General features: G+C 56.7%; 6 protein-coding genes across 6 annotated transcripts; 3 read left to right on the top strand and 3 right to left on the bottom strand.

Annotated features, from left to right (window-relative positions):
- Window positions 1–576: 576 nt before the first annotated feature.
- VTN31DRAFT_6251 (uncharacterized protein) lies at window positions 577–2,766 on the bottom strand (the record flags this gene model as incomplete). The annotated part of the gene is made up of 2 exons (XM_069406841.1): window positions 577–2,025; window positions 2,083–2,766. 2 exons carry the CDS (start codon window positions 2,764–2,766, stop codon window positions 577–579), a joined length of 2,133 nt encoding a protein of 710 aa, XP_069259333.1.
- Window positions 2,767–4,029: 1,263 nt separating this feature from the next.
- Window positions 4,030–4,358, top strand: VTN31DRAFT_6250 (uncharacterized protein; the record flags this gene model as incomplete). Its single annotated transcript, XM_069406840.1, has 2 exons — window positions 4,030–4,179; window positions 4,245–4,358. 2 exons carry the CDS (start codon window positions 4,030–4,032, stop codon window positions 4,356–4,358), a joined length of 264 nt encoding a protein of 87 aa, XP_069259332.1.
- Window positions 4,359–4,607: 249 nt separating this feature from the next.
- On the top strand, window positions 4,608–5,673 carry VTN31DRAFT_6249 (uncharacterized protein; the record flags this gene model as incomplete). Its single annotated transcript, XM_069406838.1, has 2 exons — window positions 4,608–5,035; window positions 5,100–5,673. The coding sequence occupies 2 exons, from the start codon at window positions 4,608–4,610 to the stop codon at window positions 5,671–5,673; spliced, it is 1,002 nt and encodes a 333-aa protein (XP_069259331.1).
- A 1,048-nt stretch (window positions 5,674–6,721) lies between these two features.
- On the bottom strand, window positions 6,722–8,395 carry VTN31DRAFT_6248 (uncharacterized protein; the record flags this gene model as incomplete). The annotated part of the gene is made up of 4 exons (XM_069406837.1): window positions 6,722–6,753; window positions 6,804–8,087; window positions 8,148–8,264; window positions 8,323–8,395. 4 exons carry the CDS (start codon window positions 8,393–8,395, stop codon window positions 6,722–6,724), a joined length of 1,506 nt encoding a protein of 501 aa, XP_069259330.1.
- Window positions 8,396–8,780: 385 nt separating this feature from the next.
- Window positions 8,781–10,326, bottom strand: VTN31DRAFT_6247 (uncharacterized protein; the record flags this gene model as incomplete). Its single annotated transcript, XM_069406836.1, has 3 exons — window positions 8,781–9,393; window positions 9,445–9,970; window positions 10,032–10,326. 3 exons carry the CDS (start codon window positions 10,324–10,326, stop codon window positions 8,781–8,783), a joined length of 1,434 nt encoding a protein of 477 aa, XP_069259329.1.
- A 353-nt stretch (window positions 10,327–10,679) lies between these two features.
- On the top strand, window positions 10,680–13,286 carry VTN31DRAFT_6246 (uncharacterized protein; the record flags this gene model as incomplete). Its single annotated transcript, XM_069406835.1, has 3 exons — window positions 10,680–10,830; window positions 10,891–12,299; window positions 12,351–13,286. The coding sequence occupies 3 exons, from the start codon at window positions 10,680–10,682 to the stop codon at window positions 13,284–13,286; spliced, it is 2,496 nt and encodes an 831-aa protein (XP_069259328.1).
- Window positions 13,287–13,359: the final 73 nt, after the last annotated feature.

The raw sequence follows: 13,359 nt of genomic DNA, 5'->3' as shown, positions 1-13,359 counted from the left end.
GCACTCTCAGTCGTGCGAACTCGGGAATGATCAAAGCGATGCAACAGCCAAGGTCGAACAAAACGCGATGTCACGTCGTCCAAGCTTCACTTGGCGCGTACTGAGTAGAGTGCACATCAGCAGGATTGCCATGAAGCGATTACGTAATCCATAGGTAGGTGGTTATTATCGACGACGGCTCTTCGTCCTGTCATGATGGAAAGATAGTACTACTCGTACAGGATTAACTGATTGATTGATGATCATCGCATTATAGACATCTATGCCAATAGGCCCGTATGTATGTACAGAAGACAAAATACCTCCCAGAAAAAAAACTCGATATCCAAACTCCAACTCCTGTGCAATGAATGGTCGCTGACCCCAAAACATACTGTACAGCACAAGCCAGACTTGTGCAAGACAGAAAAGGACCACCGAGCAACGCACCAGATGGATGGGTCATGCATTCCAAACATCCGGAAACATGGGCATCGCATCATGTACACGTATTATGGACTCGTACTCATGTCATCGCTTCTCGAACTAGAAGGCACACCGACAACGGCACGAAGGTCCTTGCGCGCGGCAAGGATTTCAGCTTCCATCTGCCGCATCTGGAGAAGTGCATCGTCCCTGAAATATGTCAGCATGAAAGATGATGAACCGGGCATTCGAGGAAACATACCGATCAGACTGCAATTGTGCAACCTCGCCTTGCGCCTTATTCATCAGGCCCACGACCTCCTCCATTTCAAACTCCGCCTCCCGGAGTCCCTTTTCGAGCTGCTTCACGCGCAGCTCCAGTTGCTCAATCTGAATCGCTTGGCTCAGAGGAACGGCTTCGCCGGACGTCGTCTGGTCCAGGCGTGGTGACCGACCGCCGGCAAACGGTGAAGATTCAGGCCGCGGTGACAGGGACAGCGGACTCTTGATGCCCATCCGGGCCCGCGTGAGGTTGGCATTGTGGCTATCCTTGAGGGCCCGAACCTCCTCTTCGTGCTTCGCCATTGCCTCCTCCGAGTGCTGTTGGGCGGTCATAAGTGCCTCCTCCAGAGTTTTGAGCTTGCTCTGCATGTCGTTGATCCGCATCGCGGACATCCTCTGCTCGCGGTCTCCCTTGGTGATGGTCTCGGCGAGTCGTTCACGCAGCGCCCGGTTCTGGTCCAGCCGCTGTCGGACTTGGCCGGCCACCTGCTCCGCGCGGCTCAGTGAATCTGGCGGGCTGTTCTCCGCCGCAGCTTCCAAGTCTGCCTGCAGCTGGTTGTAGGCAGCCTCCAGCGACGCGGATGCCGCCTGCATACTGCCCTCATCGTGCTCCTGCAGCATCTGGCGGAGCGACTCGGTCTCCTGCTCTGCGCGGTCCAAATCCATCTTGAGGCCTGCGAGACCCTTTTCACACTGCCATTTCTGCTCCATCGCATCGTCGGCCCGTCGGCGCAGGTGGTTGATCTCTTCTCGAAGGTTTCGAACCTCCCTCTCATAGCCATGTTTACGCGGCGGGCCTGGCTGTTGGGCCCGTTCCAATTCCATCTCCAAGATGGTGATTCGCTTCTGAGTCTCCCGCGCCTCCATCGCATGACGGGAGAGGAGGTACCTGAGCGTTTGGTGCAGGGCATCCCGCTGGGCTTCGACGTCCTTGACCCGCTCAGCCAGGGATTCCTTGGACTCGTTGCGATCCCGGTTCGAGACGGAGTTCGACCGTGAGAGGCTCCCGCCGGGTTTCATCGGCCTCCGGGCTAGTGAATTCGACCGCGACAGACCGATCATCGAGTTCCGCGGCGAACCAGTGAAGCCTCCCTCCTCCTCGGCGATCGCACTGATGCGGCCTTTCGAATGCGACAGGGAAGGGATGACCTCGTCCCGGAGATGGTCGCGCTCATTGCGCAGTTGTTCCAGCTCAACTCTCATTCCCGTCAACAGGTCTTCAAAGTTGTCCTTGAGCTGTCGCTCTTCTGCGAGCTTCCGCCGGGTATCCTCTAGGGCGGTTTCCAATTCTTTAGTTTTCGATGCCAAGTTGGACACCTCGTCTCGCTCCCGGCGGTACTTCGGGTGTTGTTAGCAATGGGAAGAGAGCATGGGATTGGCAAATAGCCTACGAACCTGTTGCATCTGGTTCTCCAATATTTGCACGTGCGACTCGCAAGCCATTCTTTTGGATCTCTCCTCTTGCCACCTCTGGCTGAGCTCTACCTTGAGCTGGGCACGTTCCTGCTCGGCCATCCGCTTCACCTTGTCAATGTCCTCGCTCTTTGCCCCATCGCTCGCCGACCGAATGATGGAGCTGGACCCGGAGTAATCCGAGAAGTAGTCGCTACTCCGCCGCTCGCCCTTGACCTCTTGCTGCAAGCGCTCCACCAGGTCCTCCAGTTCCATCTCTCTCCGGATGGACCCCGCTAGCTCCGCGCTGACCTCGCGCAGCTCTTTCTCGAGGTCAGCCACGGTCGAGGACAAGTCCCGACTCCCGGTGCCATTGCCGTGCATGGATCCCCTCGATGCTCCGGCAGGGGGAACGGGAAAACCTTGAAGGCTCTGGTCGCCGACTTTGTACGGCGAGCCCGCGAAGGGTTGTGCGAGCGGGGAGGGTAAAGGGGAGCGGCCGGTGTCGCTGATCTCGGTGCTGGTCGATTCGGCACCGGGAGACGACGCGGTTTTCCAGCCGAAGAAAGACGTGATCTTATTCCCGGGGGTCTTGGGCGGTTGCTTCGTTTCGGCAGAACCGGCGGGCATGCTGGGCGGCTCGATATTGAGCGGCGGCGGTCGGTTCGAGGGAGGGTGTAAGGCCATGGTCTCCGACCGTTTGTGACTTAAAGGCGGCGTCGCCGGGACCACGGGAATGATGGGTTCGCTAGCCAGACGGGTATGGACAGGGGTCCCATGCGGCAGGTAATGGGGGTCAGACGGCGCGTCGTCTGCGAACCCCGGGCCGCGGGCGGTTTGAGGCGGGGATGGAAAGAAGAAGGATTGGCCACGAAGGTCACTAAACAAAAGGCATGCTTTGGTTAATTGGGGCCGGATCAGGCAAAAAGTCGACTAAGATGAACCGCTCGGAGTTTTATATTTTTGGCATACGTCTTTGAGGGTTGCCCTTGGGTCGATTTCTTTGACTGCGGAGAAGGGAATGGGGATTGTACCGATGCAAGTGGTCCCTCGGAATCAAGGGCGAGGTCTCCCGCACGGTCTCAAGCTCGCGGACCCCGGGGGATTCAAAGGGAGTCGATAACCCTTGCGGATGCGGGCGGATCAGGGGAGCCGCGTCTGGCGGTAAAGGTTTCCTGCGCACGGAAGGATGTGATTCTCTGGGGGGCCGCGGAGGATGAGGGCCCTGCGACGATGGCACGTTCAGGGAATTCTTCCGGCGATGGAACAGAGAAGACGAGAGGCCAAGCGGAGGAGCGATTGGCGGTGGACTGGTGCTCTCCATGCTTCGGGCGACCAGAATTAGGGTCTGTGAGCTAGGTTATTAGACTAATCTATTGCCCAAACGGTCGCGGGCGTGAAGCCTCGGACACGGCGTTCTTTCCCGTTTTTTTTTTTTTTTTTTTTTTTTTTTCCAGCGGCAGTTCACCCGGATAGGGGGCAATGGCTGGGGGAGCTAAGGCAGGATCGTCAATGACATGGTTCGAGGCCCCTCGTCCCAAGACGGCCAGTGCGAATGATCGATAAGAAAAGAACAGGGAGAGGAGCGGAAACGGCTTTTCCCAGCCCAAGATAGGAATTCCCAAAAGGGGCGCGATTTTAGGGCCGGATTTAGGGCTTGCAGGATCCGCCCGGGGGTGGGGCCGTCAGAGAGCTCTGACCAATCTGCGTGCAGGCGGCATGGCCGATCCTTGAGCATCAGCATTGATTGGCTGGACAATCTTAGCAGCGGGGGCTGACTTGCATGAAGTGATGAACGCTCAGGGGCAAAGGGGTTGGTGGCCTGTGAGTGGCTGGAACTGCTGATGTATTGTACCTATCTCCCTCCGCGACGGGGATTGGTGGAGGGCGGGCTTGGCAGTGTGCTTACATCAGCAGCCTGGACTTGGGCCTTTCTTCCTTGAACCGTCCATGCACGCACTGTCCCTGCATGACTCGTGCGCTGCGTTGAGCCAAATTGTGTTTTGCATTGGCCTGCGTCAATCAAAAGTACTATACAAGTCCAAACCAGGAGCAGTTCATACGGCGCCGAGCTCCCGTCAATCTATCGCAGAATTTCAGGTTGGCTTTCTTGAATCATGATTCATGGGCCGTCGCAACTGTCGCGCGCTAATCCTTTTCTCCAGACCCGCAGGGACACTACACTGACACCCCAAAACAAAAATGCCCGTGCTGCCGATCGTTTGGCTGAGTGGCACAGTTGCATTCAAGCCGCCGTATGCGACGGAAATCTTATCTGAAAGTTGAAGCTGGAGAGAGCACTCGTCGATGAGGTCTCTGCTCGATTTCGTGCTGTTTCCCGTGGCGGAGGAGTTGACAAGTCAATGCCGAGGGAGCAAAGGAAAGAGCCACCATGCGCTCCTGCCCAGAACTCCATGCATATCCTGATTCCTGAGCAGAGCCACGAGCACCAGCAACATGCAGAGAAAGATGATACAGTAACATCACGACAACTCATCATCATATACGTACCGTAGTATCATTATTAGATGCAGGCATACACCCAACGCAAAATCTCTCGCTTCTTTCGCGCTCGAACCGCGCCCACCCGTCAGCAATGCGACCGCTATGCGGCGGAACTGACCAAAGCCTCGAATGTGATGCCTGTGCCGGTCCAGGGTGATCACAGCTATACCGTGCTGTGCACCGCCGAAGACCGCATCGAGGTAGTCTCGTTCCGCGTCCCAAAGTACGCGGTCAGCGATGTAGATATCCTCCTGGCACAAGACGTGCACGGCGACTTGGTGCCGTCGATTACATCCCATAGCCGGTTGGGAGATCGGGTTGATGGGTGGCTCCATGTCTACCAAATGTCCTACTGCAGCGGAATGACCCTGTATCAAATCCTGCGGCTTGGGACGGAGGGGCTCGGGGCAACCAAGTGGAAGCACCACTGCTTCATGAAGGAGCTGGCCAAGTACTATTGACCAAAAAAATCCTGCGGTCGCCGCGGATGGCCACGTGGAGCTGACACCGCGCAGGTACTTCGCGCGTGGCTGGAGGAACCCGGCGGTCATGGACAAGCAGTCTCTTGCGTCCAGCGAGAAAATCACCCGCCAGAGCCTCATCGAGCTGAGCGAGGCCCTGTATCGGTTCCCATACCTGCGTGACTTTGTGCGCAAGCTGCAGGCGAAGCTGCCGACGTTATATAGCGCAGATTACTCCCAGGTGCTCATCCACGGCGACCTGTCGCTGACGAACGTCCTCGTCGAACCGTCGACCTTCTCTATCAGCGGCCTGGTTGGCTGGTCGTACAGCTCGACGGCCCCGTTCGGCTACGAAATGGGCTTCATGCGCAAGATGACGCACCTCTTCAACAGCGACGGGCCCGACTTTGCCTACCGCGATGATCTAGAAAAGACGTTCTGGACCGAGCTCTTTGAGCAGATGGGCATCACCGATCTGTCCACCCGCAGCGCCATCCGGTACCGCGCCGAGGACGCCATGCACGTTGGTCTGATGACGTCCAACTACCTGGCCATGAAGAATGATGGCGGGCCTCTGCAGTTTATGGGCGTCAACGGGCCCGGATGGATGGAGGTGTGGCTTCGCTGAGGACTATTCTTATCGGTTATTTGTGTTGATGTACACTGTACTACTCTAGCTATGCGTTAATTAGTTCGTTTGCTTGGTTCTGACTTGTGTCTAATGCGACTGGTTCCATTGATTCTGCATTGGCCTTGCCCAGCATAGAAACGAAACCCTGGTCTTTGAAAAAGAACAATATGTACAGTCAAGAAGCCTCTCTTATTTTTTTTTAAGGCTGCATCATCGCAGAAGTTTGTCGCGTCGCATTGATGTGTATACCATTCTAGGGCCGCCATGCACCTCAAACTCATCCAAGGGAGGGGAACGGGGCACTGAATTGCAGCCCAGGATGTGTGGAGAGGGACAACCGTCATGATTCATGATTCAGAGAGAACTTCAGTCTCTCTTGAAGAAGACGATGACGGGATCTGCAATCCCAACTTTGACGGCAACGTAGCGCTTTGAAGACTTGTCTCTTGAGCCAGTCAGACAGCCGAGTACAGTAGCCTCCAAAACCGAGCTTGTCAACGATCTGGAACAATTCTCCTGATACCCTTCGGTTTGGTACCTTCCAGGCGATTCTGAGCCATCAATCCGGTTATATTCAATAATTTCTTCACCGCTGAACACTCGCAACTGATGCAAAATACGATAAAGTTGGAACTGATACTGGCCTTCAGAAAGCGGGAAAGGCGTGGCGTGGGTAAGAGCGAGAAATGCGACAAAGGACAAGAATCTTGACGGCAAAAGCTATGGGCCTTTTAAAGACATGAAGAGGTCATTAAAAAAAAAAAAAAAAAAAAAAAAAAAAAAAAAAAACGAACAACAAGTGCAAAAAGCTGGGGTATCAGATCCAACAGTGAAACATGAGACAATGAAGTCACTACAGGTATTCACCCTTCGTGAGATCGATACTGATGCATCCAAGATCGAAGGGGAGGTTTCTCTCAGCCAGGAATTAGGCTGCCGTCCACGGAAATATATCGTCTTAACGGTTCAGGGCTAAAACCAGCAGCAAGGGAGGGCGTGACAGTTCCAACTGCCAACAGTGGGGGAATGTTGAGGAACTTGATCGTCAATAAGGGATAAAATCAAAGTTCATCCGATCTAAAACAGTTAACAAGTGAATGAACAGCGAGAACATCGAAGATGCATACCTAAGAAATGACTCCAATCTACATCCGCATCCCGGGGTTCCTCTGCCCAGTAGATCTCCAAAAACTTCAACGACTGCAGCACATTCGGGATACGCGTCGTGTCGTACAAGGCCAGCAAGAGTGACCGCACGGTTTCACGGTCCGGGCCGAGCGCCTCGCAGCCCGCGCTGAACAGGGGAGTGGTGAGCATCACCCAGGGGCTGAGGCCGCTGCGTGGCACGATCTGCGTCGTGCACTCGAGGATGCGCCGGACGGAGTGCTGTACCGCGGGTGATGCGGCGGGAATCTTGCGCACGCGCCGGTAGATGTGGATCAGCGCCGTGTGCTGGAATGCCTCGTTGCAAAGCCCGAACTCCCGGATCGTCGCCTCGGAGAGCTTCTCCGCCACGCCCGGGTAGAAGGAGATATTGTTCACGCTCCGTGCCATCAGTTGCTGCACTGCACCTTCCAAGACTGCCGCGTGCCGCTCATACTCTAGCTCGTCGATGGGGATCGGCGACTGCCGTCGCCGCCACGCCACTGCCCCAATCGCCCGGAAGATGTCTGCTAGCCGCACCGTGAAGCCCCAGTAATCGTCCAAGTAGTCGGGTTCATCCGGCCGCAAAGTGCCTGCGATGATCGACTGCAGAGGTACGGAAATCTCGCCGATTGGCGGGCCGTTGCCATTCAGGGCCGTCAGGGCCACAATCGACCGGTACCACCGATCGAGGTAGCTGCGGAAAGGTGTCTGAGACGTCGGCGCGGATGCGGCCATCAAGGCCCGCGCCCCCTCCACGTGTGCCCGCCACGTGTTGGGGTGGATCGCACCGGAATGGATCTCCGCCAAGCAGAGCGTGCGAGCTGTCGCCAACAGCGTATCCGAACCCCGCAGACTCGGGTTCTGCAGCTCATTACGGAAATGCTCCAAGCTCCTGGCGATCAGCCGTGCAATTTCCGGCGCCGTTTTGACCGATTCTGTGTGGTTATTCACGGCCTCCAGGTGGATGGCCGACAGTGCCATTGTCGCGTACAACAACGATGGCGTCTGGAGGGCCATCGGCACGAGCATTTTGCAGATCTCACTTTGCATGCCGCGGTGGCACGATGTGATGTGCGAGGCATCCTGGATGAAGTGGTGTAGCAGTTTCTTTTGCTCCGGAGGAAACGAAGAGAACGGATCAATCTGGCGCACGAGTGTGGTTTCCACCTTGACCTTGGGGGTTGCGGACGGCGAGGATCGCGGCGGGGTTGACGCAGTCGGGATGGACTTGTCCGTGGTGTAGATGAACTCGCCTGGGGCATATTCTGTCTCGAGTTATGGAACAGTTCTCACAAACCGGACTCGGAAGTGTCGTGTCTATTTACCTAGTCGCCGCACCCCTGGCCCAACGGTTCCGAACCGCGAGCGGGAGAAGCTTCGACCTCCCCATTGCAGCTCGAAGGTGTATTTGCACTGCGCTCCGGCGGCTTTGCATCGCTCACCTAAAGGAAACTAGGGTTAGCTGTTGATCCGACCTGCCACGGCCGCGAGAAAGCCTACATTCGGGACGTTTCTCGTCGCATTTCTGCCGTCGTGATTTGCATCGCTTGCATCCGGTAAAGGATCGAGACATGGGAGTTGAGTCAGAACTGGATGCTTATCGCCGGGAAACGCCGGTCTCCAGTCAGCTATCCGTCGCTGCTTCGCAGTGCCGTGTGAACAGCGGACGTATTTGACGCGGACAATGACATCAGAAGGCACCGTCTGAATAAGGCGGACAGCGACAGGCCCATCGCAGATCGGAAACAGCTTGGAAACTCTCCGGTTGCAGGTGGAGAGGCTCCTCCACGCACTAAGCTCGGACCCGCGAAATCTGATCTTGGTGGATGACTAATACATACGTCTCGTATCATTCGGACTTCTATGAGTGCTGTTATCAATACTCCCCCAAGTAATGTATACATTAACGCTGAGCTCGCTGGTCTTACGAGCCACATGGGACCGCTTGGATATGTAGATTAACTCCCAACCGTGTAGCGGAGCCACTCTCCCACAGCCCGCAGGGCCTCCCATCGAATGGACTCGTCCGGGTCCGACATGAGCTCCATGACTCTGGTCTTCAGTCCCAACTTCTCCAATTTGGCACGCCGTTCAGGCACCTCCTTCACTAGGTGGCCAACGTCATTGCAGGCAATGGCCAGAACCTGCCGGTCGTGCTCCCACGACTTCGAGATGATCTCAGCCAGTTTCTTGGGCAGCGCGCCCTGGTCTTCGTCAAGGATGCGTCGCGCATTCTCCCGCCAGAAGATCGGATCGCGGTGCGGGGGGGACCACCGCAGATGGCCCGAGTTTACTTCCGCCGCGTACTCGTCAAACGTTGTCTGGGTCTTTGTAAACTCATCCAGCATCTCCCGCAGAGCGGTCAGGTCCTCCAGGAGGTCCGGGTCTGTGAGATGCCGTCCGGCCAGATTCGAAAGCAGGGCCGGAAGCCGGACGAAAACCGCCACCGGGAGAAGTGTCGCGCGGTTGGTCGAAAGAAGGTTGTTGAGAGTCGCAAGGAGCAGCCGCGTCGTCTTCTCCTTGGGCGACAGTCGTAGAAGCTGGGTGTAGAGTGCGACGATGTCATGCTCACTGTTGGCACCACTTAGCTTTGATGTCCCGGACTCGTTGGGGTTGGCTTACGATTGAAGTCCATCTCCAACCAAACCCCCCGAAAAGCTCAGCTGCCAAAGAACTAGCAGGACATGGTACAGGAGCTGCAACCCAACGCCGCCCCCAATCGTAGCATCCGCGTTTCGGAAGCTACTGGCGGACGACACTAGTGTTGAAGATGCAGTGTCCTTGCCCCCTGCTGCTGTCCTGAGGATATCTACAAGCGGGTCGACCGTTTCCTTCCGTTGTGCCCAGAACAGCTCTCTGGATCTTTCGTTCCGCAGCAAGGCGGAGAACCCTTGGACACCAATGTCTTGTAGTCCGCTATCTGAGCTCCGGGTTAAGGATGAAAGATATGAAAACAGTTGCGGGAGCGCGGCCTCTTCTCGGGCCGACGTCTTGGACGACACCAGCGCGGAAGCCACCAATGTCGTCAGGAAGGACGAGGTAAGGAGCGGGATCGGGTCCTCGGTCTTGGTCGAGTTCCGCAGCAGGCTAAGGAAAGGCTCGTAGGGATTAGGGTGGCTGGTGAGGGACGTGGCTAGCGACGGAACATCTGCACGACCTCATTTTAGCGACTGATACGATCAGTGCTGTGGCTCCCGGACCTCTCGTACCATTAATCAAATCGGCGGCCAAAACAAGCATGTACTGGATGATATCGGTCCGTTTGGCGGCCGACTCGAACACGCTCCGGCCATCGGGGCCCCCGGCCAGCAGGGTCGTATACCCCTTCACGTCCGCCTCCACAGTCTGCCAGCGCTGCTCTTTGCGGACCTTGTCAACCGCCTTGATCTTGCGGAGATGCTCATCGGTGATGTTGCCCGCGCGGACGGCGCCTTCCCACGGGATCGGTCGAGCGCGGATGTTGTTTTGCAGCGAGCTGAGGTAAGTCGGCGGCTCCAGCGACATGGTCGACCGAGATGTACGCAGAGGGATTGTAGCTCCGCGCGGGCGATGAAGTTCGGGAGAGCGTGGAGAACGGGGTTGGGAGCTGGTTGGCGGGCGGAGATTGATGCCTGATTCCTAAGGCTTCACGGGTATTCGTAAACCATTGCTTCGCCAGCGTTGCTTTCCGCCCGGCCTCTGGTCGTCGCACATCGCATTCGTTGCTTTATTTTTTCGCTCGTTTGCTTTATGTGGCGTCGTGGATGTATTCCGCTGTTGGATCAGTCTTCGGGTGCTGCTCGGCTTGAGGTTCAACTCTGCGCCCGCGCCAGTGCCGTCGGATTTGTTCCGCTACAGCTGATAGACAGGTCGCCATCATGTCGAATTCGCAGTCGGGCAAGTCAAGATGGGGCATGACCACGCTTCTTCAGCAGGCCGTTTCCGGGGTTGAGTCCCGGTTGGATTCCATCCTGGCGAACGAGGAGGACCTTCCTAAGAAACCGGCCAAGGAGGAGCATAAACCAGCTGGTACGACCAAATGCGCTGCATACTTAGGTCGGGCTCTGCGGAGTGGCTGACTTCTCGCAGTCTCCCGGAGCGCGTCTACTGCGCGAAAAAATGATCGTCTACAAGAGCGCCTGGCGCGCGCAATGGCAAAAACCCAGCAGCCATCATCAGTTAGTAGTCCACCGTCTTCGACCGGTGCGCCCTCGCCAGCGTCATCTCCGGCCCCGGAGGTTCGCTCGAGTATCGACAGTACCCGAGCAAGTCTGGATGATGCCGGCCTCGCACGATCAAAGTCGACCGATCATACGCCCCGTTCGGCGAGAAGCAGCCAAAGCTTGGAACAGCCCCGGATATCCAACGACTTGTCGCGCAGCGAACAAGGTGAAAGTCATAAAAAAGATCAAAGTGATGATACAGAGCCCGCCAAATCTACAGAGCCCGGTGTAGATCCGACCACCGTGGCCGACAACGACATTGTCGTTACTAGTCCTGTGGAAGAGACGGACTCGGCACTTTCGCGGCTTCAGGCGGAGCATGCGGCAGCGGAACAGCAGTGGCAGGACGAGATGCATCATTACATTGAGAAGATCGATGCGTTGCAGTCAAAGCTCAAGTATTTGGCCAAAGAAGCCGCTGAATCGGCCAGAGAGGCCTCTGCAGCCGCGGCCCCAGGCAGTTTAGAAAGGCAGCTGGCGGAGAAGGACGAGCGTATCGCGCTGCTGATGGAAGAGGGACAAAAGTTGTCCAAAGTAGAGCTCGACAATCGCACATTGATCAAACGGCTCCGACAGCAAATCGCAGAGAGCAACAAAAATGAGCAAGAGCTGAAGCGCCGAACGGCCAAACTTGAAAAAGATCTTGTGAACGCCGAGGCCCGCGCAAAGCGCGCTGAGGCTGCCGAGCGAAGAGCCCAGGAATCCCTCGGATCTCAGTCCAAGGTGGCCAAAGACTTGGCAGCCGTCACGTCTGAGCGAGATTCCCTGAGTGCGATGGTAGAAGAGATGAAGGGTCAGCTCGCCCGAGCCGTGGCCCGTGCCGAAGCCGCCGAGTCCAAAGCGCAAGCCGACGCTTTGGAGAAATCGCAGCGACAAATAAAGGAGCTAGAGGACGATCTTGCCAATGCCAAGATCGAAAGGGAGATCAGCGAAGAAAAGCTCAAGAGAGAAATTCGAGACCTCAAAGACAGTCTAGAGCGCGAGAAGGAGGGGGCTCGGGTCCTGGAGGCCGAGCTGAAGAGTGAGCAGTCGGTGCTCGAGAGTAAAATGGAGTCTCTACGGGCCAAGGCCGAAGAGGTGTCGTCGAGTGCTGCCGGGGATGCGCAGGCGAAGCTACTCCGACAAATCGAGACGCTACAGACGCAGTATGCGGTGGCCAGCGAGAACTGGCACGGCATTGAGAGTTCACTCTTGTCGAGGTTGGCCAGTGTGGAGAAGGAACGGGACGAGATTGCCCAAAAGGAAGCCGATCTACGACGAAAGACGCGGGAAATGGTAAGAAAGGTCTGTGACCTCGGTTATATAGACTAACATTTTTCTTCCCAGAGTCTCAAAGCCAAGAAAGCAGAAGAGGAGTTAGAAACTACAAAGGAAGCCATGGATGAACTGAACCGGAGCTTGCAGGAGAGCATGCAAGAGGTGGAGAAGCTGAGGCAGCGAGTCGAGAAAACCGAGAAAGAACTGGCCACGGCGAGAAAGGAAGCCCAGGAGAAAGAAAAGGCCATCGAGGCGGCATGGGCGCAGAAACTCGAAGAGGAGCGGGCGCGATGGAGAGAGCAGACGCCCTCACCATCGAGTTTCCTCCAAGAGCCTCGTGCGGCATCGCCGGTGGCCTCTAACCGCCGGTCGATGAACCTTGAGCCGCTTGTTCCCGACAGTCGGCCGGCCAGCAGACGCTCCTCAACTCTCCCCGCGCAGGTTGCGGAGACAGCTTCGCGAACGAACTCACTCCCGACATTTAACAACGCGGGCTCGCCGAACCCGTCGAATCCGACTCTTCTACTCGCTCCACCGATCCACACTCTCGAGCCGGAGGAATACTTCACAAGCCCCGCGACGCCGGCAACTCCGCCGACTCATGGGGCGCCGACCATACATTCTCGCGGCGGCGGCGCCAACGACATCATTTCTGTGTCCACCGTGGGAGCGGGGCCCTCCGTCCAGCTTGTTGAGCGGATGAGTGCGACAGTCCGGCGCCTGGAGAGCGAGCGGGCCGCTACAAAGGACGAGTTGGCGCGGATCACGGAGCAGCGCGATGAGGCGCGCAAGGAGATCGTCGAGTTGATGCGCGAGGTCGAGGAGAAGCGCAAGGCGGACAGCCGAGTCGCAGAACTGGAGGCCCAGGTGGCTGACTTGGATCAACGGTATCAGACCACACTCGAGCTTCTCGGGGAGAAGACTGAACAGGTGGAAGAGCTCCAGGCGGATATTGCGGATCTCAAGAAGATCTACCGGGAGCTCGTTGACAGCACCATGAAATAGAGTGAGGGAGGGATGATCAACGCCATATACCACTTGCATGAACTGGTATTCTTGTACAAATAGAGCCCTGGGA

Source organism: Thermomyces dupontii (genome assembly GCF_041956625.1).
Source record: "Thermomyces dupontii strain NRRL 2155 unplaced genomic scaffold VTN31scaffold_6, whole genome shotgun sequence".
In the NCBI taxonomy this organism is placed as follows: Eukaryota; Fungi; Ascomycota; class Eurotiomycetes; order Eurotiales; family Trichocomaceae; genus Thermomyces; species Thermomyces dupontii.
This window is presented reverse-complemented; position numbering and strand designations above follow the sequence as displayed.